This window comes from Abramis brama (assembly GCF_963993115.1).
Source record: "Abramis brama genome assembly, chromosome: 5".
Taxonomy (NCBI): domain Eukaryota; kingdom Metazoa; phylum Chordata; class Actinopteri; order Cypriniformes; family Leuciscidae; genus Abramis; species Abramis brama.
The window spans coordinates 46,760,056-46,786,772 of NC_139967.1; the positions used below are offsets into that span (position 1 = coordinate 46,760,056).

Genomic DNA, 26,717 nt, shown 5'->3' on the forward strand with positions numbered 1-26,717 from the left:
TTGTTTTTACAAATATTTACTGTATTTTTTATCAAATAAATGCAGCCTTTTATTTTGATTGATCGTTAAAGTTCAAATGGATTGTGTTATGTTCTGTAATTGTTGTTAATAAATCTGTCAGAAGAAACTCACTCACTCTCTCTCTCTCTCTCTCTCTCTCTCTCTCTCTCTCTCTCTCTCTCTCTCTCTCTCTCTCTCAATTTCTTTCTTCTAAAGCTTCACCGTCTTCAAGTAAGTATTGTTACTCTATTCTTTATTTTTCTTTCACATTACTCTCTCTCTCACTGTCCAAAACATTTTTAGAAATGTAGTTTTATATAGTCTATACTCTGTCCTCAATTCTTTTTGTCTGACCGTGTTTTTATCTTCCTTTCCAGTATAGTATCTTTGAAATGGCTGCTCAGCAAGACAGAGGGAGAGCAGATGATGCTATTTTCATTGCAGACATGCTTCTTGCTCAAACCAAAGTAAGTATTTTTTTTTGAGACAGTGATCTTCCAGTATTGGTAATAATACTAAAGAGTGGGAATTAGAGTGCAAAATTTGAATGAACTGCTCAAGAGTTGGCTGTATTTCAGTGTTATCATACTATGCTCACTTTCTGTCATGCAAGGCAAAGGAAGCAACGGGCAAAGCAACATCTGCTAAAGGCAGTAAATTTAATGTCCGATGGGTGGAGAGAGATGCTGAAGGACGTCCACTGCTAAAAAGAAGCAGAAGTGGAGAGACACGAAAACGTGCTTCAGCTACAGGTAATCCATGTCTTCCAGGATTTTTTGTGATTACCCACCCAATCTTTCTTAACTAAATATAACTTGTGCCCATTGTATACAGAATTTAGCTTGCTATTTGTTAGGTAACATAAATATGGTTTTGTGTCACTTTTGAAACATAGACCACCAAACTGTGGGGCTTCCAGTGCACAGCTTTTTCCTTTATTTTTTTCCATGGTAAAACTTAGGATTTCTGTTTCCGGTTTTTAATAATTTTCCTTTGAATACTGTATGTTAAACTGTGCCATCAGAAACACAACATGGTGATGGATGTGTTACTTATGTTATTGACTTCACTGTAATGCTAACCAATTCCAAAGAAATTAAGTGGAAGTGAAGCAATCAGTGTCAGGTTCATGCTGCTAACAGTTCAAGATTATGTCCAGATAATGAGGGAAAAAAACTTTTAGAGATTAATGGAATTGTCAGACATGTCAATTAGCCTATTATAGCCTTAAGTCACTAATGAACACTGTATTATATGCTTGTAAGACATGAAAATTGTTATCTCGTTCCTTTCTACCTATCTTTTCAGTTGATTCCGTTGTTGGCAGTGAGGGCACTACTCCTTTTGAGTCATCTGAGGAGGTTCCCACAGTTACCCAATCAAACTGCTCTCAACACTCATTTGGTAAGATGACACCTGACCTTACTGTAATTAAGCAAGTTAGCAATAAGCATGAAAGGAATGATTATTTTCTTATTTCTGTCTTTTAGACAGTGAGATGCAGAAACTGCAGGACATTCTGACCTCAGGAGATGTTCAAGGCACCAGCAAGTGTCCTTCAACATCCACATCATGGTGCTTGCGCCAATCTGTAGCCCAAGATGAGTGGCGGAAAGCAAGGTCCCATCACATCAACTGCTTGCTGTCCTGCAATGTGGCTCCAGAAAATAACTGCAGCCACTGCACATCTCCTGCCGTCATTCGCTGCAGAGACTGCATGCCCCAAGAGTGGCTGTGTATGGATTGTGACATATACGTACACAAAAAACTCACCCTCCATAACAGGGAGTCCTGCATTGAGGGAATTTACAAGCCCATTGAGCCAACAGTGTGCTGTGTACAAAAAGAGGGCAAATATACACTGGTCAATCAAGGTAGTGTTCTGAACCTTTTTGGTAAAGTGATTAAAGTTTTATTCTATTTAATTTTTTTACTTTTATTATCTTAATTGGACATATTTTTAATGCTTTCTCACTAATTATTTCACTTCTCTTTTCAGTATGTTTATTGCCTACAGTGAGACCTGTCCAGTTATGTACTTGCGACCCTTCAAACGTCACAGAATCAGCTGGCAGAGCAATCATTTTGGTTTGCATAAATGGTATGAATTATGGTTTATATTTTTATTTATTCTTGTCCCTTTGTGTGTTACAATGTTCTACTTTTTGATTTTAGGTCGGTATGATTTGCACTTGCCAAACTTGCTGTGCAGATTATGTCTGGCACATTGGACACCTGACATGAGCGACCTAATAAGCAGTGGGTATTGGCCAGCATCTGTGAATGCTGACACGCTGTTTTCGGTAGATGTCTTCAGTTCATTTGAAGAAATGAAAACTGTTGCACCAGGATTATCGAGACAAGGTTTTTTGCGGATGTTGGAGAGGAGGACCTGTCTCTTTGGAAGGGTAAGATCAGTGTAGATCAAAGTTGCCTCAAGTAGAGATGAGAGAATATTAGTGTAGCTATTTCATTTTACTCTTTACTAATCAAATGTACAGGCTGGGAAAATACATGGAGACGTATTCCAAAGAAGCTTCATGGAATACACATTCTGCCAGTACGAGTGTGAAAAAATGGCCAGTGTAGAGCACTTCACCTGCCCGGCATGTACACCCAACATGCTTGCTCTTTGTGCAGATGGCAACAGAAAAGTGTACCGATTTCGGCAGTCAAAAGGGTTAGTTGTTTTACACTTGTAGTTGTTTTACTTAATGTAAAATTATTAGGGCTGTGAAAAGATTAATCGCGATTAATCTTTTCACAGCCCTAAAAATTATCAGAACATATAATGTCTGACACTGAACATATATTTTTTTCTTATTCTATCAAGGTCAGAGGAACCCTATTTTGATGGCACCTTCATTGCCAAGGACACTGATGTACACCATTTTGTTGACGAGATCAGGAGTAAAATGAAAAGTGTTAGTAAAATATGTAGTTTTTTGCACCTTTGATTTATATCCAAAATTTGCAATGTATGATTGTTGTTTTATTAAATAGATAATGTATCCCTAGTTGGTGTAAGCTTATATAATACACTTAGTTTGTTACTAGCACTTTGAGCATGATGCACTCTTTCAAGCAATCTTGTGTTGAGGTTTAAATTAGATATGGTAGGTGTGGTGGCATCCAAAGTGGCTAGTTTAGTCATTAATTATGTAATAGCAGATCTCTGCAAGAGATAGTGACTATGCATGCAGTTTGTCATGCGACTATCTCTGTCATGCGACTATACTAGTGACTATCTCTGCAGTTTGTAGAGTAGAGAAAGTAGAAGATGCATTTTCTGAAGCTCCTCTTTAGTAGTAGTTTGAAAGTAAACCTTTATTGTCACCGATCATTACAAAGATGCCAGTTGGTGTGATGTAACCTGACTCATCCTGATGGATGAAGTAACTAGTTAGAAAAAATAGCAACTTTCAGTTTTAACCAGAATTATTGTGTCATGCAGACTGCCGGCAAAGGGATCTGTGGAGCCAGTCAGTGGTCTGCTGCACGTGAAACGGCCAGAAGAGCAAGTAAACTGGATGAAGAGGGCCTTGAGGTGGTTGTTTGCAGACATGGAGTGCTACTCAAGGCTCTTAACATGTACAGGGGGGAAATATTTGCTTATCCGCTGTACCTGCAGAAGGAGCTCCAAGCAGCCACAAACGGACAGTTCTATTGCACAGATATTGCTTGCAAGTATTGGCCTTACCTTGAGAAGTTGGCAGTCTCCATGTTGGAACTCAGACCTTTACTGCAGATGAGACCATTCCTTTCTGTCATGCATGCCAAGGCTCATTCAACCAAGTGTGAGGTACTGCATATTCTTTATCTTACCATTAAAAAAATTAAATAATAATAATTACTTATATAATACACTGTATATGACTATAATTTAAGTGCCATGCTGATTTGTAAGATAATCTGGAGTGGCAAAAATCAGGAAGGTGCTGGCACAACTGCAGGGGAGGAGGTCGAAATGGTCAACAGCTACCTGTCTCGTTGTGCCCTCACAACCAAGTACATGACAAAATCTGGTAATTATTGCTGATTTATATTATTTTAGGAAACCTGTCTTTTATTCTTTTTTTATTTTTATTCTTTTTATTCTAACTGTCTAATACTTCGTACTGAGATTACAAATATTATATAACATAGCAAATATACAGCTGTAAATATTCTAATATAGTACATTAATAAAACTGCATTACATCTCTCTTAAATTAAAAATCAATTGTCAATGCGTGGATGAACTGCAATACCATGAGCATTAATGGTACTTTCCTCCATCACATCATTCTGTTGTTTAAAGCCAGGAATGACATGCTAACTGTCCATGCTATTGGGTGGAACCGACGGAAGTGGGAAGGCCTTCATCTTGCCCTATCCAGCAGATACATCAAGGTATTATGTTATGTCTGAGTTATGTATACTAAGCCTTTCATGACTTTCCTCACTTTTTAAGATTGGAAAGTCAAAAATCTTTTTTTTTACACCAGACTTTGAAAAAGGCTGAGGCTGAGTCTCAGAAACTGGAGGATTTGAGCAGTGAACTGGGGTGTCCTGAGAACATTGTGCATCAGTGGGTACATGATGTCAGACAATGGGCTACTGACGGTACAGTATTTTATGGACATTCTTCTAAGTAGTTTACTAATACTGCAATTGTATAAGTGAGAATCTTTGCCATGCATAAGGATTAAGTAAGGGGCGTTGTCCTGTTTTTGTTTGCTATAAACTTGTGGGCTTGTAAACTCCTTTGACACTGTTAACAGTGATGTGATTTGGGGCTCTAAATGAACTTGAACTTGAACTTGAAAGACATCATAATAAACTTGTATTATTGTTGTTGCTTTAAGATTCTGTAGGTACCAGATGTGATGACCAACATAACCTTCAGAAATCAATTGAACAAATGTTTCTTGGTGTTCATCAAAAAAAAGCCAGCCTTTATAATCACACTGGTATGTTGAAAACTCATCTAATATTTGTGTCTTTTTTATTACTTGCAGATGTCTTATGTGGATTGTTTTTGTATTATAGTGTTTTTAGGTCCTTAATTTTAAAATGTCTTCTTTTTAATTTTACAGATATTAGGCCTATTATTATGCCTTTTAAGTCATTTGATTTTTTTTTTTCATTTTGATGTATTAATTCTTAAGTCAGTTATAAGTATTTCATGTAACTTTCTGATATCTGTATACATATGCTTGTGCATCATGTTTTCTGTGTTTTTAAAAAAATTTAGACAGCAACAAAATTCGACACTTGCGTCGAAGAAAATTGTGGGAAGAGAAGAGAAAACTCCTGCAAACAATCAAGCTCTACAATGAGCAGGTGCCAGATGAGGAACGCATCGTTGAGGAGAAGGTGGAGAGCGGTTTCTCCGTGGGGGGAGACAGTCTAATATGGCCGTGGGAAGTGCACAGCAGTGGTAAGTAGCAATTTCTCTCTAAGTGTGTGTGTGTGTGTGTCTGTCTGTGTGTGTGTCTGTGTGTGTGTCTGTGTGTGTGTGTGTCTGTCTGTGTGTGTGTGTGTGTGTGTGTGTGTGTGTGTCTGTGTGATTAAGCAAACTAATGATATGTTGAATATGCTACTGTAAACATATGCCACGTTTTATCTGATTAAATTTCTATTTCATTTTTGCACTCTGCACCAGTATATGGGATGTTCATACACTACTTGGGTTTTGCCTGCTGTTTAGACTGTACAGGTCAAATTTGTATTGAAGGGATGTTATTTGTGTGACTTCAGAATCCAGCAACATCCTCACCAAGAAGAAGATTTTTGATGTGTTCATGTCAAAAGTGCGGCTTCAAGAGGAAAAGATCATTGTGATGAGGGAGATGAGACAGCACTGCACCTATCTCAGAGAGCTGGCTAGAAACATTAGGACAATGATATCAGAAATGTCTTCTTGCAGAAACAGTGGTAAAAAGCTAACTTTTATTACATTCTTGCTGTAATGCTTTTGTGGATCCTATAACCTCACTCATTTTGAGATCCTCAAGTGTTACATTATGGATTCCTTGTGGCTGGATCTAAATGGTTTGTAGTTCTTTAGTAAAGTCAGTTAATGAATAGCTCAACAACAATGGAAGTATTGTCATACCTCGCTTTTAATTTTTCCTTCTAGGCAGTTTAAGTGAAGAGGGTCATCGCGGGCTCTTGTGTCTTCTTCAGAAAAGGCTTGCAGATGTAGAGGAGAAGTTCCAAGTCGTATGCTCAAGTTACAGCCTGGCTTTAGGACCAAATGCTGCTTCTCTGCTGGAGGATGGGCCCGAGGAGATACCAGAGGACCATGAAGAAGTTGATTTTGAGAGTCTAGATGACAGTGATTTTGAAGCAGTGTAAATGAGTGCTTCTTAAAGGGATACTCCACTTTTTTTGGAAATAGGCTCATTTTACAAAAATTAATTTTTGTTAAAAATTAATCTATGCTAAGCTAAACATAGATCATTGAATCGGACAAGACCATTAGCATCTCTTAGTACACGATGTAACTACAGAAGGGTCAAGTTTTAAATAGGAAAAATATCGAAACTCTTTGGTCATTTTTTTGAGAGAGATGCTAATGGTCCTGTCTGATTCAATGATCTATGCTAAGCTATGCTAAAAGTGGTACCGCCAGACCCGGAGTTCGGCTGAATGGATTCGAAAACGGTAAAACTCAACTGTTTAACTCTGGGGGAGTTGTAAAATGAGCCTATTTCCAAAAAAAGTGGAGTATCCCTTTAACTGGTCGGATGCATTTAGACTGCATGTCAATTATGACTGGACTGCAGGTGTGTTTCAAGAAAAACAAAAAACTTTTTGAAGTGTAATGAATGTCTAATACAGTGCTTTTATTTTGGGCTATTGTTACCTCAGTTCACAAACAGCAGGTCGGTTTTTAAATTTCACCTCTGATGTTACATGGACTATTTCTACTGTCAACTGTGGTGCTAGAGCTTGCGAATGACTCCAGCCTCTTACAATGGTGACTTCCCCAAGCTTTGCCCATCTCATCTTGTCAACATAATGACCTTTACTGTACAAAAATGTTACACTTAAATTGATGTAATAGTTTGATTGTTTTATTCACAGTGATAAAAAAATAAAAAAAATAATACTTTTGGAATGAACCATTTACTGTACATGTCACTACATTAAATACTTTCCAGAAATGACTGATCAATACCCATAGTAGTATTTCCTGTTGTTATTGCTGCTGATCTTGCCAACAAAAGAAACTAATTTGCCATGGCATTACTTCAGGTAACTATAAAACGATGTTGTACATGGATGCAAACTAGTTCATGCTGAGCTGTTGTTTTGATTTTCTGTCTTCTTAGAAATAAGATGTTAAATTACTGATTTTTCATTTTTATCTTAACATTGTATGCCAGTTGTACACAGGGTATATTACACAGGGTGTGTAATCGCACAAAATAAAATTTTCACATGCTAATTGTCAAGTAGGCATACAGTTATGTGTTGTATTAATTAATTAGTAAATTATAGCCATAAATAAGATAAGTTATTCATTATCCTGCTGCATAACTTCACTCTGGATACAAGAATTAACACTAGACAACATGTAAATATCAGCTTACAATTATAGGCTATTTGCTTTAATTCATGTCTACCATTTTTTACTCGCATATATTTATGTATGAATGTCCTTGTGGTCTTTGTATCACATATCACTTTGTTCTTTACATGGGAGGAAAAAAAAAGTGCTATGTAAATAGTGTTATTTTTTATCATTATTTTCTGTATAAAAACATTAGTTTAAAATATTTAACCTTAAGAAAACGAATAGAATAGGTTCATTGGAGACTCTACAATTGCTCTAGGTGTGAATGGGAGTGTGAGTGGTTGTGTGATGGACTGGCGACCAGTCCAGAGTGTAGCCTACCCTGCCTCTCCAAAATGTCAACGAAAACGCCCCTAGCATCTAGTGCCTGGATTTCAACATGAAAACACAAATTTTAATAAAGGATGACATATTTTTAAATTATTTGTTGGCAATATCAGTTCATATTTCTTTCCCTAACACTTTTTTTTTTACTTCCGTTTCTGTGGTCAGGCTACGCGCCTGCGCAATCACGGTTACCTTAGCAACTAGTATGAATCTCCCAAACAAGCAATTTTAGCCAATAATAATAACCTTAAGAAGATGTTTTTTTGTCTGAATTAATACAACACGTATTATGCTTTTGCAGTAGCATGTCTGTTAGGAATTTACTTTATACTATAGTTCTTTTTGAAACCCTACTTACTTACAACCCTAGTTTGCCAACCAGAAGAACTACATATTTAACGGGTGGTCTATCACGTTGTAATCTGCTGCAACAGGGAATTGTAGTTCTGTTTTTGTAAATTACTAAAACATGTAAATGGATGTCTGGAGTATAAAACTGAGAGTGCACTCATGGGTATGGGTTGATGTGAAACACAGTAGTTTGGTCAAAATTTTAAATTATAAATAATAACTAGGTGAGATTCAATTTTTACAATTTTTGGTGATGTCCCCTATTGGTGATCGCACCAAACGGTAGCCCTCATGATGGAAGAGTTCAAGAGCTTTATATAACAGTTGGTTTCATCATTGTAGCCCATTCAGTTGCTGAATTATAAGACTCACAACATGCATCAATGGCAAAGTTCAGAGGTCAATATTTCAAAGCAGGAGCCAGCTACAGCCTTCAGATTGCAATGCTGTTACTCGGCTGATCAAGACCTTTCCAGTGATGTGTTTGGTTTAATCATATGACAAAATAAAAAATTTCACTCTGCCCACTCAGCCCTTGTGTCATGCATGCATTTCAAAGGCACATGAAGTGGTCTAATGTATAAATGTTAATTAAAATATATTTGTTGAACACAGTAGGCAAATTCATTAATGAAATGTTTATTTTGACTTATTTGAATCACAGATGTCACTGTGGGCCTCTTGGAACGTTTCTTTTTCACAAACCCTAACCTGATAAAAAAGTGTTTCAGAGTGATCTGATTCAATATGAATTAAAATACAGAGGTGAGTTACATTAAAAATCATTATAGATATCCAGTGTCCATCCTCCCATTCCATACTTTTATAGTTCATAATTAAGTGTTTTTATGCTGTGGTCATATGGCTAAGTGGCTACATAGACAATCGTCATCTAATTTACCGTACATATGTCATTATATTACACTTCCCATATCTCCAAGAGCAATACAGTAATTAGATTTACTAATTACTTTTGTGTTACTTTGAAATCTCACTCCAGCCTATACCACAAGCAGAGCAAGATACCAAATCATGAGGTCTGATTCAGGGTCAGTTTTACAAAAAAAAAAATAAAAAAAAAATTAAACCTGGTCCTTGACCAAAAGACACCTCAGCTCTCATGATATCTTTCAAAAGTCCAGTGCTCAAGTAACTGAAGTAAAGATAATTTGATTACAATAGTAATTGTAATGTAATTGCTAAGAAGATTATAAATATATTCCTGTACATTACCTTGTTAATGAAAGACATCTGTTTGCAGTAATCTATACACTGTTGGTAATAACAGTGCCATCTGAAGAGGAAGGGGAATCCAGGGACAGCTCCATCCAGGACAAAGTAAAATCACAAACTGTATGTCATAATGACACAACACATATGTACAATGCTTTATGAGGTCACCGGCACACTTTTAAAACCATTTTTATTGAACAAAACTTCACAATGTGTTTGGTAGGACAACAGTTCACATTAATTTTAATTATGGTACGATTAATCAACACATTATGTAATGTAGTTTTACATATATTTAAAACATTTTTTTGTTATTTCCCAAATTTGTCAATCTTTATGCAAAAAAGCTTTGTATAGTTGTATAACAGGTTGCCATTTAGAATCATGGTGCTGTATGCAAAGGCATTTCCATTGTTTGACAGATGAAATGTGTAGGCAAAATATGTGATCAAATAATTAGTGTGGATGATTGATATGTTTCAATGGCCCAACACTGACAGGACATCATGTATTATTCATAGGAGAGACAGTATGGTTTCTATATAGAGAAAAGTTAAGGACCAAAAGCTACGAATGTTTATTTATTTTATTTTTTTTTATAAAACTATTCTCTGAATAAATTCCCATATATATTTTATGTTGTCTTGGATGCTCATATAATGAAGTGTACAATTCAATAAATAGTGTATCTGAAAATAAAGAACCAATTAATTCCTCAATGTTTTATTGATGAAAGCACAGTAAACAACGACAAATCATAACTAAAGCCACTCAAAACTGAAAATAATTGGAGTGCAAAACATGAAAGTATTAATACCCAATACAAAGTGCAAAATGAAATACACCTGAAAGAGGCAATGAAAGGGTCCAGTCGCAAGAAGCGTTTATATTCACAACAGTAAAAAAGAAAGAAAGAAAGAAAGAAAGAAAGAAAGAAAGAAAGAAAGAAAGAAAGAAAGAAAGAAAGAAAGAAAGACAAACTATTGCAAAAAACAAAACAAACAAAAAAAACCTAACAGTGCTCCAGCACCTTCTTGGGCACCTGATGGGAGCACTAACAAGTGTCCATATCCGCCACCCACTCCAATGGCCACTTCTTTCCACTGTAACACAATAAGGAAATATGCAATTAGATGTTTTGGTTCTGCAGATGAACTGTAGACACAAAGACACACATTAAGACCCCTGTAGCCGTTTTCCAATAGCTGTGTTTTAGTGGGGTTACCTAACATATGTCAATAGTTTGTGCATGTTAAAATTAATTGGCTATGTGTTACCCATGAGAAGTCGTACATACCAGAGTTTGCATGGCTCCCACTCCACTTGCTTCCATTTTTGGCCCTAAAAATAGTGAGACTTTTTCAGTTTCAAATATTTGCTATGTTTAGCAGTTATACCAATCACCAATACTTTTTCAAGACCATTACACCAATAAAAGAACATTATGTAACCTGTATAGTGTTTTAGTGGTATTAACCTTGATAACTCTGTATCTGGCAACCCTCTTCACAGGGTAATAATCCTGGCTCCCTGTCACTGTATGTGGGCATTCTGAAAGGAAAAAAAATATTTTTGCAAGGATTTGAATCTAACAAAGAGCTGTAGAATATGATGTGAAGGCCAGGACATCTCTGCAGCAGCACAATATTTAATTCAAAACGGTATTTTAACACAAATTTTGCCTTTAACAAATATTGCACCTCCTATGATTTGAAAATTGCAGTAGGCCATATTGCGATTTCGGTAAGATTTTGATTAGTTGTTCAAGCCCTACTGTTAAATAAACAAATGAACATATGCATTTGGACATTGGCCAAACCTAATAGGCCACAGCCACTTACAAATGCAAATACAGCCTTCATGAAGACTCACAACAATTAATATCAATCCCAATGTATGGATTTACACACAGTACTGTACATCAACACACCTTTCCTTTTATTTGGCCGCACAGTAGCGGGAGCAGGGCAGCCTCCTTCCACACCTTCATCTGTTAAATACAGAGAAACATTTAAAATATGTAAAAAAATAAAAATATTTTTTTTTAAATGTGCAAAATGTTGCATCCATGTCAACCAGTTTATAATGAAGACTGGGCTTTATTTGTCAAAATGTTTTTCTAAGGTGAGAGAGAGACCTTTAGAAAGTGCTTTAAAAAGTGCTCTTTAGACAGACCCATTTCGAATAATACAACCAGGTTTCCTACACATTTCAAAATTCCAGACTTTATTGTAGGTTTTTCAGAACATATTAGAGATCTGAGTACAAATATCTAGATGTTTATTATGTACATGAATGGTTTTAAAATCCAAATATTAACATGTATTTTACTTTCTGACTATGTATGCTATTATGTTGCCAGATAATTGCAATAAGACTGTAGCTAGATACTGCAGCTCATACTCATCAATTTTGTGGCATTCAGTCCACACTCCTATACAGAAAGCTGGACAAGCAGTACATCAACACACCTTTCCTTTTATTTGGCCGCACAGTAGTGGGAGCAGGGCAGCCTCCTTCCACAACTTCATCTGTTAAACACAGGGAAACATTTAAAATATGTAAAAAAAATATTTAAGCACAGTTTATAATGAAGACTTGGCTTTATTTGTCAAAATGTCTTTCCATGAACAACTAAAACTTTGTTTCAGGAATTGAAGGCAGCACACAGTGAGCACTTGATACATAAATTATGCATTATGGGTGAATTATTCCTTTAAGGATAACCAGGTTCTGCCATTAGCAGGCTAAAGCCGCTGAAGGACTTGTACAATCAGTTTGGAATAATGTCATCACAGTGAAGAAATCACAGCTGAAAATAGCCTATCATTCCACAACTTTATAACCTTGAATAGACAAGTTGATCTTGCAAATCAATTTCCATCAAAGTGTCTATGGGAATTAGGGTTGCACGAAATTGACAAAATGTGATATTGGAATATTGATCATGAATATTGTGATAACGATATTAATTAAGACATTCTTCAACATATGTAAAAACACAAAAGTTGATTGGCCCCATTTCTGATATTTTTCGCCTCCAATTTCCATTTTTTCATTGTCTCCCAGAGCCACACTCATCATGTGGTGTTCTATAGGGTATCCCAGCTAGCAGGGAACGTTCTCAGAAGAGTTTATCTGATCCACACTCAAAGGGTTAAAGTGTTAAAATATGAGTGTTAAATGAACACTGAAGAGTGTTAAAATTAATGAGATAATTAAGTTATTAATTGTGTGATGATTAGCCTAAGTATTATTGAAGACACCTGATGTTAACAAGCAGAATCACCAAAGGAGAAAATCTAATTTTAAGTCACCATTATGGTGGTCCGTGTTAGCTTTAGTTGGGCTCTTGACCCTTAAACTATTGACTTTAAATTTTGTCTGGCTGTTGTAACCAAGTTATATCAGTCAGATGAACAAAGAGAAAAGGTGATCAGGTGGTGTTGGTTATGTTTTGACATAATCATCAATTGACCTGAATCACTAAACTCATTTACATTTAATTTCATTTACATTTCATTTACATTCTGGGTGCCACCAATCAAAACCCATTCATGGCTCCCATCATGCATTGCAGTATGAATAAATTATGATCTGGATTGTCTTATTTATTTTGTTTGCCACCATTGTTGAGATTCATACACTCAATCTTGATGTATGTTTGTGCCTAAAAAAATATATATTTTTCTTTTCTTTTTTTAAATCAAAACAACTTTTAAGAAATACTTCGGATTATATTGAACATTCTGGATCTCATTTTTTAGAATCACAGTGATGCTGTAATCAACAATATAAATCTATGTCAGAGATTAGACTCTAAATGAGTTTTGTGATTCAGGTCAAGTGATGATTATGTCAAAACATAACCAACAACATCTGATCACTTTTTCTCTTTGTTCATCTGCCAGTTATAACGTGTAAGAGTGTCCTTACACCAGCCAAACAAAATTTTAAGTGAAAAATGTAAGGGTCAAGAGCCCAACTAAAACAAACACTATTCTCCATAATGGTGACTTAAAAATAGTGATTTTCTCCTTCAGTGATTCTGCTTGTTAACATCAGGTGTCTTCAATAATGCTCAATCATCACTCAATTCATCACTTAATTATCTCATTAACTTTTTATCACTGGAGTTTTTGCTTTGTACGTTTTAGGAGAACATTCTGGGAACCAAAATAAAACTACCCGCTGAAAACATTATTAGAACTTCATGGTAATGTTCTCAGAACGTTTTTAGAACAAAACATTTCTAGCTGGGATGTTCGTGTAGTGGACCTGTGTGGACCAATTGGGCTTTAAATCGAATCAATGGACGCCTCTCTCCACAAAATAAACAAAATATTGCATACTTTCTGCAACATTTTCCTATGATATTGCACAAGGAGATATTGCAATAACGATAGTGATTCAATATATTGTGGACCATGAATAGGAAAACACCAAAACACCCAAACAATGTCCTAAATATGGGCAAACACAGGCATTATTGAAGTAATGAAGTAATGACAACAGCAGCAGTTCATGGAATTTGAGAGGTTCTAATCATATAATCGTTTTAAAATGTATATACTGTACAGTGGTGGCCAAAATCATTAGAACGGTTAGATTTTTTAATGTTTTAAAAGAAGACTTCCGGTCTCCAAGGCTCCAAGGATTTATTTGATTCAAAATACAGCAAATACAGTAATATTGTGAAATATTTTTACAATTTAAAAGAACTGTTCTCTATTTGATTACATTTTTAAACGTAATTTATTCCTGTGATCAAAGCTGCATTTTCAGCATCATTACTCCAGTCTTCAGTGTCACATGATCCTTCAGAAATCATTCTAATATGATGATTTGATGCTCAATAAACACTCATATATACAGTGAGGAAAATAAGTATTTGAACACCCTGCTATTTTGCAAGTTCTCCCACTTGGAAATCATGGAGGGGTCTGAAATTGTCGTCGTAGGTGCATGTCCACTGTGAGAGACATAATCTAAAAAAAAAAATCCAGAAATCACAATATATGATTTTTTAACTATTTATTTGTATGATACAGCTGCAAATAAGTATTTGAACACCTGTCTATCAGCTAGAATTCTGACCCTCAAAGACCTGTTAGTCTGCCTTTAAAATGTCCACCTCCACTCCATTTATTATCCTAAATTAGATGCACCTGTTTGAGATCGTTAGCTGCATAAAGACACCTGTCCACCTCATACAATCAGTAAGAATCCAACTACTAACATGGCCAAGACCAAAGAGCTGTCCAAAGACACTAGAGACAAAATTGTACACCTCCACAAGGCTGGAAAGGGCTACGGGGAAATTGCCAAGCAGCTTGGTGAAAAAAGGTCCACTGTTGGAGCAATCATTAGAAAATGGAAGAAGCTAAACATGACTGTCAATCTTCCTCGGACTGGGGCTCCATGCAAGATCTCACCTCGTGGGGTCTCAATGATCCTAAGAAAGGTGAGAAATCAGCCCAGAACTACACGGGAGGAGCTGGTCAATGACCTGAAAAGAGCTGGGACCACCATTTCCAAGGTTACTGTTGGTAATACACTAAGACGTCATGGTTTGAAATCATGCATGGCACGGAAGGTTCCCCTGCTTAAACCAGCACACGTCAAGGCCCGTCTTAAGTTTGCCAATGACCATTTGGATGATCCAGATGAGTCATGGGAGAAAGTAATGTGGTCAGATGAGACCAAAATAGAACATAATTCCACTAAACGTGTTTGGAGGAAGAAGAATGATGAGTACCATCCCAAGAACACCATCCCTACTGTGAAGCATGGGGGTGGTAGCATCATGCTTTGGGGGTGTTTTTCTGCTCATGGGACAGGGCGACTGCACTGTATTAAGGAGAGGATGACCGGGGCCATGTATTGCGAGATTTTGGGGAACAACCTCCTTCCCTCAGTTAGAGCAATGAAGATGGGTCGAGGCTGGGTCTTCCAACATGACAATGACCCGAAGCACACAGCCAGGATAACCAAGGAGTGGCTCTGTAAGAAGCATATCAAGGTTCTGGCGTGGCCTAGCCAGTCTCCAGACCTAAACCCAATAGAGAATCTTTGGAGGGAGCTCAAACTCAGTGTTTCTCAGCGACAGCCCAGAAACCTGACTGATCTAGAGAAGATCTGTGTGGAGGAGTGGGCCAAAATCCCTCCTGCAGTGTGTGCAAACCTGGTGAAAAACTACAGGAAACGTTTGACCTCTGTAATTGCAAACAAAGGCTACTGTACCAAATATTAACATTGATTTTCTCAGGTGTTCAAATACTTATTTGCAGCTGTATCATACAAATAAATAGTTAAAAAATCATACATTGTGATTTCTGGATTTTTTTTATTTAGATTATGTCTCTCACAGTGGACATGCACCTACGATGACAATTTCAGACCCCTCCATGATTTCTAAGTGGGAGAACTTGCAAAATAGCAGGGTGTTCAAATACTTATTTTCTTCACTGTATATATATATATTTTTTTTTTCCGATTTATCCAAAGCAACTTACAGTGCACTTACAGGGACAATCCCTCTGGAGCCCCTGGAGTAAAGTGCCTTCACTGCCTTGCTCACGGACACACTGTGTAATTTATTATTATTATCAATGTTGAAAACAGTTGTGTAATTTTTTTTTAGGATTATAATAATAAATGTTTCTGGACTCTGAATTTGTTTAGTTTCACATTACACAAAGTAAGAGAATGGTTTTGTGGGGCTTACAACTTATTTTCAATACAATTTCAATTTTGCTTACCTTTTTCAAGAGAAACTGGGGAGGCTTCTGAAGGTTCTTCTGGGGAGTGGGGTCTTTTCCCCAGGTTCTGGGAGAGCTGCTGTGGTTGTACTGAGGGTGCTAAAAGGGACACTGACTGTCCAATTGGGGACTTCGGTGGTTCAATAAGTGCTGCTGGGGGTCCCATTAGAGCTGTTGGGGGATTAAGCAGGGCCACTGTTTCCTGTTGATCTGGTGTGACCATTGGTGGTCCTGCTGGGGGTTCAACTGGGGCTGCTGATGAAGGTTCATTAAGTTGTTCTGCAGCAACTTGTGTGGTCCAGCCTACATTGTAGAAGTACAGAATTATTAAACATTGATCAACCTTTTTCACAAATTTACGTCATTTTATAGAACAAACATCTAATCGATTAATTTAAGGGAAAAAAAACGACAGTAGAAATAATCGTTGGTTGCAGCCGTAGTAGCAAAAAGAGATGTGTATAGACCTAACAAGTGCTGTTCTACCAAACTACTTCTACCAAGCAGTATTGATTTAATAGGTGAATGTTCTTAAGACATGTGATGGATGTTTGAGTTAGTCTGGTGGTTGACCAATTGTGCCATTTTTTTCTACTGGAATTTTGTAATTAAAATTATAGCATGGCTAATTACCTTGTCTTCCAATTCAATGTCATAGTTCTTTATAAACAAACAAATAATAAAATATAGGCTATCGTGAAGTTACTCTGCTAGGACCAGTTTTAATTGTAAGCGAAAACCATCAATGATAATCTGAATGATCTATTAGTCAAGAGAAGGCAACCACAGCCTTACCTGTGACAGCATCAAATACAGGACATTTAAAAAAATAAAATAACAGAATATTCTTACCTTGAATAACAATATCATACAGGCCCTTAATTCTTTCGAGGCATGTATGTGATGTCACATTCAGCTGACAGCGGGGTGCCAAAACCTCAGACACCCAAGCATTCGGCTTTTTTCCAGGCTTAGACAAAAGTAAAACCCCCCTTAAACCCAGTGCCTGCAATTTTTCAAGCTAAAAATACAAAGACACATACATACAAAGTAACATGTATTATTTGAAAATATATATAGCAACATTTGGAAAATAACCTGCGTAACCTGTATAAAAACAATGAAAGCAATCGCATACCAACAACACAGCTTCATCCTGGATATGAGAGGTGGTCCGATTTTTTTTCTGCATATCCACCCAGCTCTCCCTCTTCTGATCAAATTTTTTTAGTTTTTTTTTTAGCCTCAGCTTATGTGGCTGTTCTTCCTTGCATGTGTTGCAAGTTTTGCAGGCCACATTCATTTCTGTATGGCAAACCATACAATTTCTCCTTGTTGACCCTTGGCCTGGCATTTCTATCATAGATAAAGAGAGAGAGTGACAAAGACACAAAAAGATTTTGAGAAGTACTTCTTTCACACAAACAAAGCAGGACGAGATTTAAATAATAAAAAAATCAATACTTACTTGAAGACACCAGGCTTCTGGAAGAGAGGAAGACAATGTGACAATGTTATTAATGACAGCTTGTTATAGGACTGCATAAAATATGAGAAAGAGATAGTGAGATTGCACACCACAGAACAGAAAGTACACTGGATACTGCAAAATTTGGTATTGATCCGATACCAAGTAAATAAAGGGTTCAATAACGCTGATACCAATACTTTTTACTTTTAAAAGCATGCACTTTGGGTTGATATATGAGGTGAATACATTTTCATGACCTCTAAAATAATTTGTGATTTGAGCACTCACTGCACCTGTAATTAGTCGTGTGTATGGTTACCGTAGTAAAACCATTGTTAATTTTTTTAAAGGGCTGCCAGTGTTGTTGTACCCCAATAGGTAAAACTTTTGCAAATTAAAAACTACATTTTTAAAAATGTTTTGGACAGTGAGAGAGAGAGTAATGTGAAAGAAAAATAAAGAATAGAGTAACAATACTTACTTGAAGACAGTGAAGCTTTAGGAGAAAGAAATTGAAAGAGAGAGAGAGAGAGAGAGAGAGAGAGAGAGAGTGAGTGAGTGAGTGAGTGAATTAGAAATAGAGAGAGTGTGTGAGAGAGAGAGGTAGTAAGAGGAGTATAGGAGTGGCTCTTAAAAGAGCCGTTGGTTTTCTTATAAAGAGATACAGGTGGCGGTAACAGGGAAGGATGGTGGGTAAAAACAGGAGCTGTTGGACAAAGGGGAACAAAAACATAGTTAATTCTCTTGCAGCAAGGCTTCATGGATTTGTCATATTATAAAGTAGTATAAAGTAGTAAAACCATTGTTAATTTTTAAAGGACTGCCACTGTTGTACCCAATAGGTAAAACTTTTGCACATTTTCTTCTGACAGATTTATTAACAACAATTACAGAACATAACACAATCCATTTGAACTTTAACGATCAATCAAAATAAAAGGCTGCATTTATCTGATAAAAAAAATACAGTAAATATTTGTAAAATATTATATTAGAGGCGATCTGTTTTCCATTTGAATATGTTAAAATGTAATTTATTCCTGTGATCAAAGCTGAATTTTCAGCATCATAATTATTAGGACAGCATTTACATGAAATATATATATTTGTGTAACAATGTAAAAGCCTTTACTGTCACGTTTAATCAATTTAATGCATACTTTCTAAATAAAATAAATTCGTGCTAAATAAATAAAATTACTGGTTTTTAAAAAAACACCTTAGGATCGATATTTTGTATGTGTGGATAGATCCTTTAGATTAGAATAGATACAACATCAGTAACGTTTAGGCCTATCGATATTTCAGGATCGAAATTCGCGCATATTATCATCATCATCATCATCAAGTTACTTCCCATCGACCATAACAACTTTTTATAATGTTAATATAACATAATATGCAGTCATTGCAGCTTTCTGTGATTAATTAATTAACGTTAGCCAATTAATATCAATTTCCATTACCGTTATTGACCACGGTAACGTTAACAGCACCATAGATTAAAAAGCCCCACAGTACACACACACACAAATATAACGTTAGGCTACAGCAACGTTAGTATTTCTTAAATTACAGAACCATAATAAAAATGTATGGCTTTGACAACCGACCTGACGCGGGAATTTTGGAGAATGCAATATATCGCTTCTCTCTTTGCTCCGTGGGGAGTTGTTGGCATTGAGGAAATCATCGCCCCCTACCGATACTCAACCGATACTCAACCTTCATTCATGCATGTCATTTTCACGCCTAGAGGAGGCAAAGCGTGACATTGACACGCATCCGCTTGTGGACCAGCGTGTGTATTACACGCTTTAGCGTGATACCGGGTTGCACAGAGACACAGAGGCAGAGAGAGAGAGAGAAAATTCTCCAAAAAATCACATTCAAACCAAAATATCTGACTTCCTGTTGGTCAGGGCTAATAAGTGTAAATAAGAAAGTTGTCCGGCTCGAGGAGAACAATATACATACCGATTTTTGTAACTTTACGTAAAACTAAGCCCCCATTTTTGACTAAAGGTGGCGCTACTGAGCCCCTCACCATGCCCGTTTCTGAAACTTTGCACATATCTACTAGGTAATAAATGTAATTTGTCTGTCGAGTTTCATGCAATTTCAAGCATGCTAAGTCTCAAAAGCATCAAAAAAGAATATTAATGTTTGATGCGTGGCCATGGCAACAGTATTAAAGATATCAAAAATCCTTTCACAGGTCTACATCTGCCGTGTGTCTACATTATACACATAAAATTTGAAGCAAATCGGGTAAAAATAAGAGGGTGATTTCAAAGCATTTTTAAAGTGACACACTTCCTGCTGCCAGTTGGTGGCGCTATAATGTTGACTCACAATAGTCACATCCATGTGATCGGCCTTTTACCACGAACACACTGCTGAAGTTTCATCAAGATCAGTTAATGTATGCAGAAGTTATAACACACTTCCTGTTTTCATTATTCGCCATAAATTTGTTTCCTCGCCACGGCCAAACCGTTCGAGATATCAAAAATCCGTCCGCAATTTAGCATCCTCAATGTCTTGTCTTCATGCACACCGAGTTTGGTTGCGATTGGACGAATTTTCTAGGAGGAGTATTTCAAATTCCAGAGGATGCGTTTTTCAAACAACCCATAATAGTTGACTTCCTGTTGGGCTTCTGTAAAACTTAGAGCACGAAAGTTGTTCGGCCCGATGAGATATATATGTGTACCGAGTTTCATATTATTATATTCAAGCGTGTTTGATTTATGGACCAAGTTTTCGGACACCATTCCAGGGGGCGCTGTCGAGCCCCCCTGCCACGCCCGGGTACCAGCTTCAGTCCGGCCCTGATGGCCGCGGGTTCTGACGTGTGTGCAAAATTTCAAGAGTTTTTGAGTATGTTAAGGGCCCCAAAAGTGGCAAAAAGGCAAAAAAAAAATAATAATAAAATATAGCTGCGAGCAGCGATTACGGGCCCAAGCCGGTGGCACCGCAACCCCGTTGCCTTTAGTTACCTAAATATATATATATATATATATATATATATAAAAGACAGAAACCTTATTACCTTATTCTGATTTTATGATACACTCAAAATATTCCACAACAAATCTTTTAAATTTAATGTAAAAATAAAAACGAAAGTAAGCACTGTTGGGCTCACGTAACCCTCTCATTAGAATCAAAATGTTTCAGCATTTGCGATATATTTGGATGCTAAACTATTCTTTATTATAGGCTTTGTTCTTCACTCGTGTTCCAATATCGACGAAAAAAATCATCCTCTTCACACGCGCAAAAATGTGCTTGAAACATCACAGTGGAGCGGTGCTTACTGTGAATGTACGAATTGTACTACTGACTATTTAGAGCAGTGTAATTTTTATATGTTAGGTTAACTATTTTATTATTATATTTTATTAAGGCTATAATGAACAGGCTGCGATGTCAAGATTGCAATGCTGGAATGTGTGTGTGTGTGTGTGTGTGTGTGTGTATGTGTTCATGTTTTCCTATCCCGGTGGGGACTTCAACCTGAATGCACACAGACTCATGGGGACTCATGTCACAGTGGGGACCTAAATAGATGTCCCCATGGGTAAACAAGTTTATAAATCATACAGAATGAGTTTTTTTGGAAATGTAAAAATGCAGAAAGTTTTCTGGGATAGGTAGGTTTAGGGGTAGGGTTAGTGTGAGGAGATAGAATATACAGTTTGTACAGTATAAAAACCATTAAGTCTATGGAGAGTCCCCACAAAGATAGTAAACCGTGTGTGTGTGTGTGGCGTGGGCGCGATTGAACAGTGGACACATAAAAACATACTCCGTCATTATACAGGACGACATTCCAACTGCAAAGTGTTAACTTATATTTGTGTACAGTCACAATAAAACACAACATTGTGCTTTTGTAAAATAATTCCAAGCAATCCACCCCCCGAAAGGTGCTAATTTTAAAATAAAACTAAAATGCTCATGGCTTCCATAGGAATTCATTTGAAACGCTCGCTCAACCACTATCAATGTCAGTGCGGACGAGCATATTTTACTTTCGTTTTTAAGTTGGCAATTCAAAAGCCCCCAGCGGTGTCACACATAGATTAACCAGTGGTAAAATATTCTCAACGTCACAAACCTAGTATATTTTTATGTAGATACAATAGGCCTACCTGATTTTGAACACAAGAGGGCAGTATAGCCCTATGTATGACTTGACTTTTATGGGACTAAATAGTACAATTACTATTTTTAAACTTATAAATAATTATTAAATTGAAAAAAAGAATAAAATGGGTTTAGTTGTGATATTTGTATACTTTTATATAGAAATAAATGTTTTTTAATTACATTTTTTGAAGATGAGGCTTTTAGTTTCCTTTTTGTACATTACTTTAGTCCCTCACTATAGCAAAACCGTTTGAGATGTTTAATATCCGTTCACAATTTAGCATCTTTAATGTATTTTCATCATTTTGAAAAAGTTTGGTGTGAATAAAATAAACCAGTTAGGAAGAGTAGCTAAAAACTCAAGAGTCTGAAATATCCAAAAAATCCACATTCAAACCAAAATATCTGACTTCCTTTTGCTCTGAGCTAATAACTGTAAATTAGAAAGTTGTCTGAGTCGATGAGACCAATATATATACTGATTTTTGGAACTGTTGGTAAAACTAACTGTTGGTGGGGGGCACTTTTGTCAAAAGCATGTTGAAAGTGACACACTTCCTGCTGCCAGTTGGTGGCGCTATAACTTTGGCTCACAATAGTTACATCCATCTGATCAGCCTCTTACCACGAACACACTGGTGAAGTTTCATGAAGATCAGTTAATGTATGCAGAAGTTATACCACTTCGTGTTTCTCTTTTCTCGCCATAATTCCGTTTCCTCGCCACGGCCAAACCGTTCGAGATATCAAAAATCCGTCCGCAATTTAGAATCCTCAATGTCTTGACTTCATGCACACCGAGTTTGATGGGGATTGGATGAATTCTCTAGGAGGAGTACTCCGCATTCCACAGCAAGCGTTTTCCAAACAACCCATAATAGCCGACTTCCTGTTGGGCTGGCGTAAAACTTGACCGGGGGAAAGTTGTTTGGCCCGATGAGATCTATATGTGTACCGAGTTTCATATTAATTCATGCAAGCGTGTTTGATCTATGGACCAAGTTTTGGGACCCCTTTCAAGGGGGCGCTGTTGAGCCCCCCTGCCACGCCCGGGTACCAGCTTCAGCCCGTCCCTGATGGCAGGGGGTTCTGACTTGTGTGCAAAGTTTCAAGAGTTTTTGAGCATGTTAAGGACCCCAAAAGCCCCTGAAACCTTGATTAACAATACAAAAGCAATAGTCAAATCCCCCCTCCCCTCACACACACAGAGACACAGAGAGAGGGAGAGAAAATTCTTCAGAAAATCCACATTCAAACCAAAATATCTCTCTTCCTGTTGGTCGGAGATATATCATGTAAATTAGAAAGTTGTCCGTCTTGATGAGAACAATACACATACCAAGTTTTGTTGCTGTTGATAAAACTAACCCCCCCACTTATGACTAAAGGTGGCGCTACTGAGCCCCTCACCACGCCCGTTTCTGAAACTTTGCACATGTCTACGGGCTAATAAATGTGATGTGTCTGTCGAGTTTCATGCAATTTCAAGTATGTTAAGAGTCTCAAAAGCATAAAAAAAGAATATTAAAGTTTGATGCGTTGCCACGGCAACAGTATCTAAGATATCAATAATCATTTCACAGGTTTACATCTGCCGTGTGTCTACATTCTACACATAAAATTTGAAGCAAATCTGGTAAAAATAAGACAGTGATTTCAAAGCATTTTAATAGTGATGTACTTCCTGCTGCCTGTTGGTGGCGCTATAACTTTGACTCACAATAGTCACATCTGTGCGATCGGCCTCTTACAACGAACACACTGCTGAAGTTTCATCAAGATCAGTTAATGTATGCAGAAGTTATAACACACTTCCTGTTTCATTTTTTCGCCATAAATTCGTTTCCTCGCCACGGCCAAACCGTTCGAGATATCAAAAATCCGTCCGCAATTTAGCATCCTCAATGTCTTGACTTCATGCTGACCGAGTTTGGAGGAGATTGGATGAATTCTCTAGGAGGAGTACATTAAATTCCACAGCATGCGTTTCCAAACAACCCTAAATAGCCGACTTCCTGTTGGGCTGGCGTAAAACTTAGAGCACGAAAGTTGTTCGGCCCGATGAGATCTATATGTGTACCGAGTTTCATATTATTACATGCAAGCGTGTTTGATTTATGGACACGTGTTCGGATCCCGTTCCAGGGGGCGCTGTCGAGCCCCCCTGCCACGCCCGGGTACCAGCTTCAGCCCGGCCCTGATGGCCGCGGGTTCTGACCTGTGTGCAAAGTTTCAAGAGTTTTCGAGCATGTTAAGGGCCCCAAAAGTGCCCGAAAGGTTGACAAAATAATAATAATAATAATAATAATAATAATAAATATAGCTGCGAGCAGCGATTACGGGCCCAAGCCGGTGGCACCGCAACCCCGATGCCTTTAGTTACCTAAAGGCACCGGGGTGGCGGTGCCGCCGGCTTGGGCCCTCCATCGCTGCTCGCAGCTATATTTATATATATATATATATATATATATATATATATATATATATACTGTATATATATATATATATATATATATATATATATATATATATATATATATATATACAGTATATATATATAACAAAAGATATATACATTATATATATATCAGACAAGTAATATTCTCTGTCTTGTCACTTCACAAAAAAATGGTACAAATTGTACTACTGACTATTTAAACAGAGCAGTGTAATTTTGATAAGTTAGGTTGACTATTTTATAATTATATTTTATTAGGGCTATAATGAACAGGCTGCGATGTCAAGATTGCAATGCTGGTGTGTGTGTTTGTGTGTGTGTGTGTGTGTGTGTGTGTGTGTGTCGTGGGCGTGATTTAACAGTGGAGACATAAAAATATACTTTATGGTGCTAACTTTAAAATTTAAATAAAATGCTCACGGCTGCACGGGCATTCATTCCTACTTCCATAGGAATTCATTGAAAAAGCTCGCTCTGCTCCCAACCATAATCAATGTCAGTGCGGACGAACATATTTTACTTTCGTTTTTAAGTTAGCGATTCAAAAGCCCCCAGCGGTGTCACACGTCGATTAACCGGTGGTAAAATTATATTCTCACTGTCACATACATAGTATAGGCCGCCTACCTGAAAGAGAGTTTAGCTTGCCCGACCATAGTAGCCTGATTAGAACGTCAATGACAAAAAAATATCTTGGCAATCACTAAAACGAGAGATTATTCTAATTATATTACAGTCATTTTAAGTTGCAATCAACAGTTGATAATAAATGTATTACTGATCAATGGTAACAAGGTTGCGCTGCTGAGGCTCGTGCAGCTTCTCCAGGAGAATTGTAAACAACTGAGCGCAGCACACAAAAAAGAAACCCAGTTAACAACATACTGACTATAAAAATTACAAATATGGAGTTTTTATATATTTTATAACATATGATAAGAGCAACCTCACTTGACGAGTAGGCTGTGTTTCCTGAATACAATCACGATTGAAACTGCGACATTGATTTCATCAACAGGTTAATAAACAGTTACAATTAAGTCACTTACATTTAAGATGCAATATTGACTGTTTTTGTTCTGTTTCAGCAGCAAAAATAGTTAAACCAAGATCACAGCAGAACCATCGCGCATCTCACAGCAACTTGTTTTCTCATTTCTGAATGATTCAGCATTTTGAACGAATCGGTTGACTCAAAGATTCAATGACCAATCCATAAACATCTGTCTCAATCATGAATGACTCAGTCATTCGAACGAATCGTTTGAACGAATTAATTAATGACTCGCTCATTAAGACGATCGCCTGGCGACACCTAATGGCGGTTTAGTGTTATGTTTAAAAGTATCATTCTTTCCAACGTGTGTGCACCATTATCAATGTCTGTCTTTACTTTCACTTTTATATTAGCGATTTAAAAGCACCCGCTCGTGTCACACATCGATTAACCAATGGGAAAATATCCTCACAGTCATATACCTAATAAATTTATATTTAAATACAATAGGCCTACCTAGTAAAACGTTTTATATACTATTTGGATATCCTTTTGGACACAAGAGGGCAGTATAGCCCTATGTTTGCTTTTTTGTTGAACCAAATAGCACTAAATAGCCTGTTCATAACTTTTTCATACTTCTTGAATTGCAAAAACAGAATAAAATGGGTTTAGTTCTAATATTTGTATAATTTTATATAAAAATAAATGGTGTATAATTACATTTTTAGAAGTTATGAGATGTTTCCTGCTTCCTTTTTGACATTAATTTAATCCCTCGCCATAGCAAAACCGTTTGAGATATTCAATATCCGTTCACAATTTAGCATCTTTAATGTATTTTCATCATGTTGAAAAAGTTTGGTGGGAATAAAATAAATATTTTAAGAGGAGTGGCTAAAAATTCAGAGGCTGATTTTGCAAAAAAATCCACATTCAGACCAAAATATCTGACTTCCTCATGGCCGGAGCTAATGAATGTAAATTAGAAAGTTGTCCGGCTTGATGAGAACAATATACAAACTATTTTTTTTTACTGTAGTTAAAACTAACCCCCCCACTTTTGTCAAAAGCATGTTGAAAGTGACACACTTCCTGCTGCCAGTTGGTGGCGCTATAACTTTGACTCACAATAGTTACATCCATCTGATCGGCCTCTTACCACGAACACACTGCTGAAGTTTCATCAAGATCAGTTAATGTATCCAGAAGTTATTCCACTTCGTGTTTCTCTTTACTCGCCATAAATTCAAACCAAAATATCTGACACCCTGTTGGTCATAGCTAATAACTGTAAATTAGAAAGTTGTCCGGCTCGATGAGACTAATATATGTACTGATTTTTGTAACTGTTGGTAAAACTAACCCCCCCACTTTTGTCAAAAGCATGTTGA

At 36.9% G+C, this 26,717-nt stretch overlaps 2 protein-coding genes across 5 annotated transcripts; one reads left to right on the forward strand and one right to left on the reverse strand.

Moving 5' to 3' along the window:
* Nucleotides 1–334: 334 nt before the first annotated feature.
* Nucleotides 335–7,100, forward strand: LOC311083584 (uncharacterized protein). The gene is made up of 16 exons (XM_084115197.1): nt 335–467; nt 614–752; nt 1,309–1,404; nt 1,491–1,874; nt 2,000–2,101; nt 2,176–2,408; nt 2,502–2,680; nt 2,834–2,924; nt 3,455–3,802; nt 3,908–4,025; nt 4,301–4,392; nt 4,488–4,605; nt 4,848–4,952; nt 5,237–5,422; nt 5,743–5,919; nt 6,125–7,100. Exons 1-16 carry the CDS (start codon nt 393–395, stop codon nt 6,340–6,342), a joined length of 2,661 nt encoding a protein of 886 aa, XP_083971323.1. The 5' UTR covers nt 335–392; the 3' UTR covers nt 6,343–7,100.
* A 2,845-nt stretch (nt 7,101–9,945) lies between these two features.
* LOC311083735 (uncharacterized protein) lies at nt 9,946–18,603 on the reverse strand. Of its 4 annotated transcripts, XM_084115490.1 has the most exons (10): nt 18,192–18,603; nt 17,708–17,724; nt 17,378–17,595; nt 17,092–17,260; nt 16,240–16,542; nt 11,950–12,009; nt 11,409–11,468; nt 10,956–11,029; nt 10,776–10,819; nt 9,946–10,589 (listed from the first exon to the last, which is right to left on the reverse strand). In XM_084115490.1, the coding sequence occupies exons 3-10, from the start codon at nt 17,591–17,593 to the stop codon at nt 10,289–10,291; spliced, it is 1,227 nt and encodes a 408-aa protein (XP_083971616.1). In that variant the 5' UTR covers nt 17,594–17,595; nt 17,708–17,724; nt 18,192–18,603; the 3' UTR covers nt 9,946–10,288. The 4 variants fall into 4 exon arrangements, with proteins under 4 accessions (XP_083971616.1, XP_083971615.1, XP_083971618.1 ...); XM_084115489.1 differs by lacking the exon at nt 18,192–18,603 and having other exon boundaries at nt 17,708–18,176; XM_084115492.1 differs by lacking the exon at nt 18,192–18,603 and having other exon boundaries at nt 9,946–10,581; nt 17,708–18,173.
* Nucleotides 18,604–26,717: the final 8,114 nt, after the last annotated feature.

Coding starts and splice junctions, on each gene's coding strand:
- LOC311083584 (XM_084115197.1), top strand. CDS start 393: ATGGCTGCTCAGCAAGACAGAGGGAGAGCAGATGATGCTATTTTCATT. Junction 468..613: donor TGCTTCTTGCTCAAACCAAA/GTAAGTATTTTT, acceptor CTGTCATGCAAG/GCAAAGGAAGCAACGGGCAA. Junction 2,409..2,501: donor GGACCTGTCTCTTTGGAAGG/GTAAGATCAGTG, acceptor TCAAATGTACAG/GCTGGGAAAATACATGGAGA.
- LOC311083735 (XM_084115490.1), bottom strand. CDS start 17,593: ATGCCAGGCCAAGGGTCAACAAGGAGAAATTGTATGGTTTGCCATACA. Junction 10,820..10,955: donor CCAGATACAGAGTTATCAAG/GTTAATACCACT, acceptor CACTATTTTTAG/GGCCAAAAATGGAAGCAAGT. Junction 10,590..10,775: donor TGGGAGCCATGCAAACTCTG/GTATGTACGACT, acceptor ATTTCCTTATTG/TGTTACAGTGGAAAGAAGTG.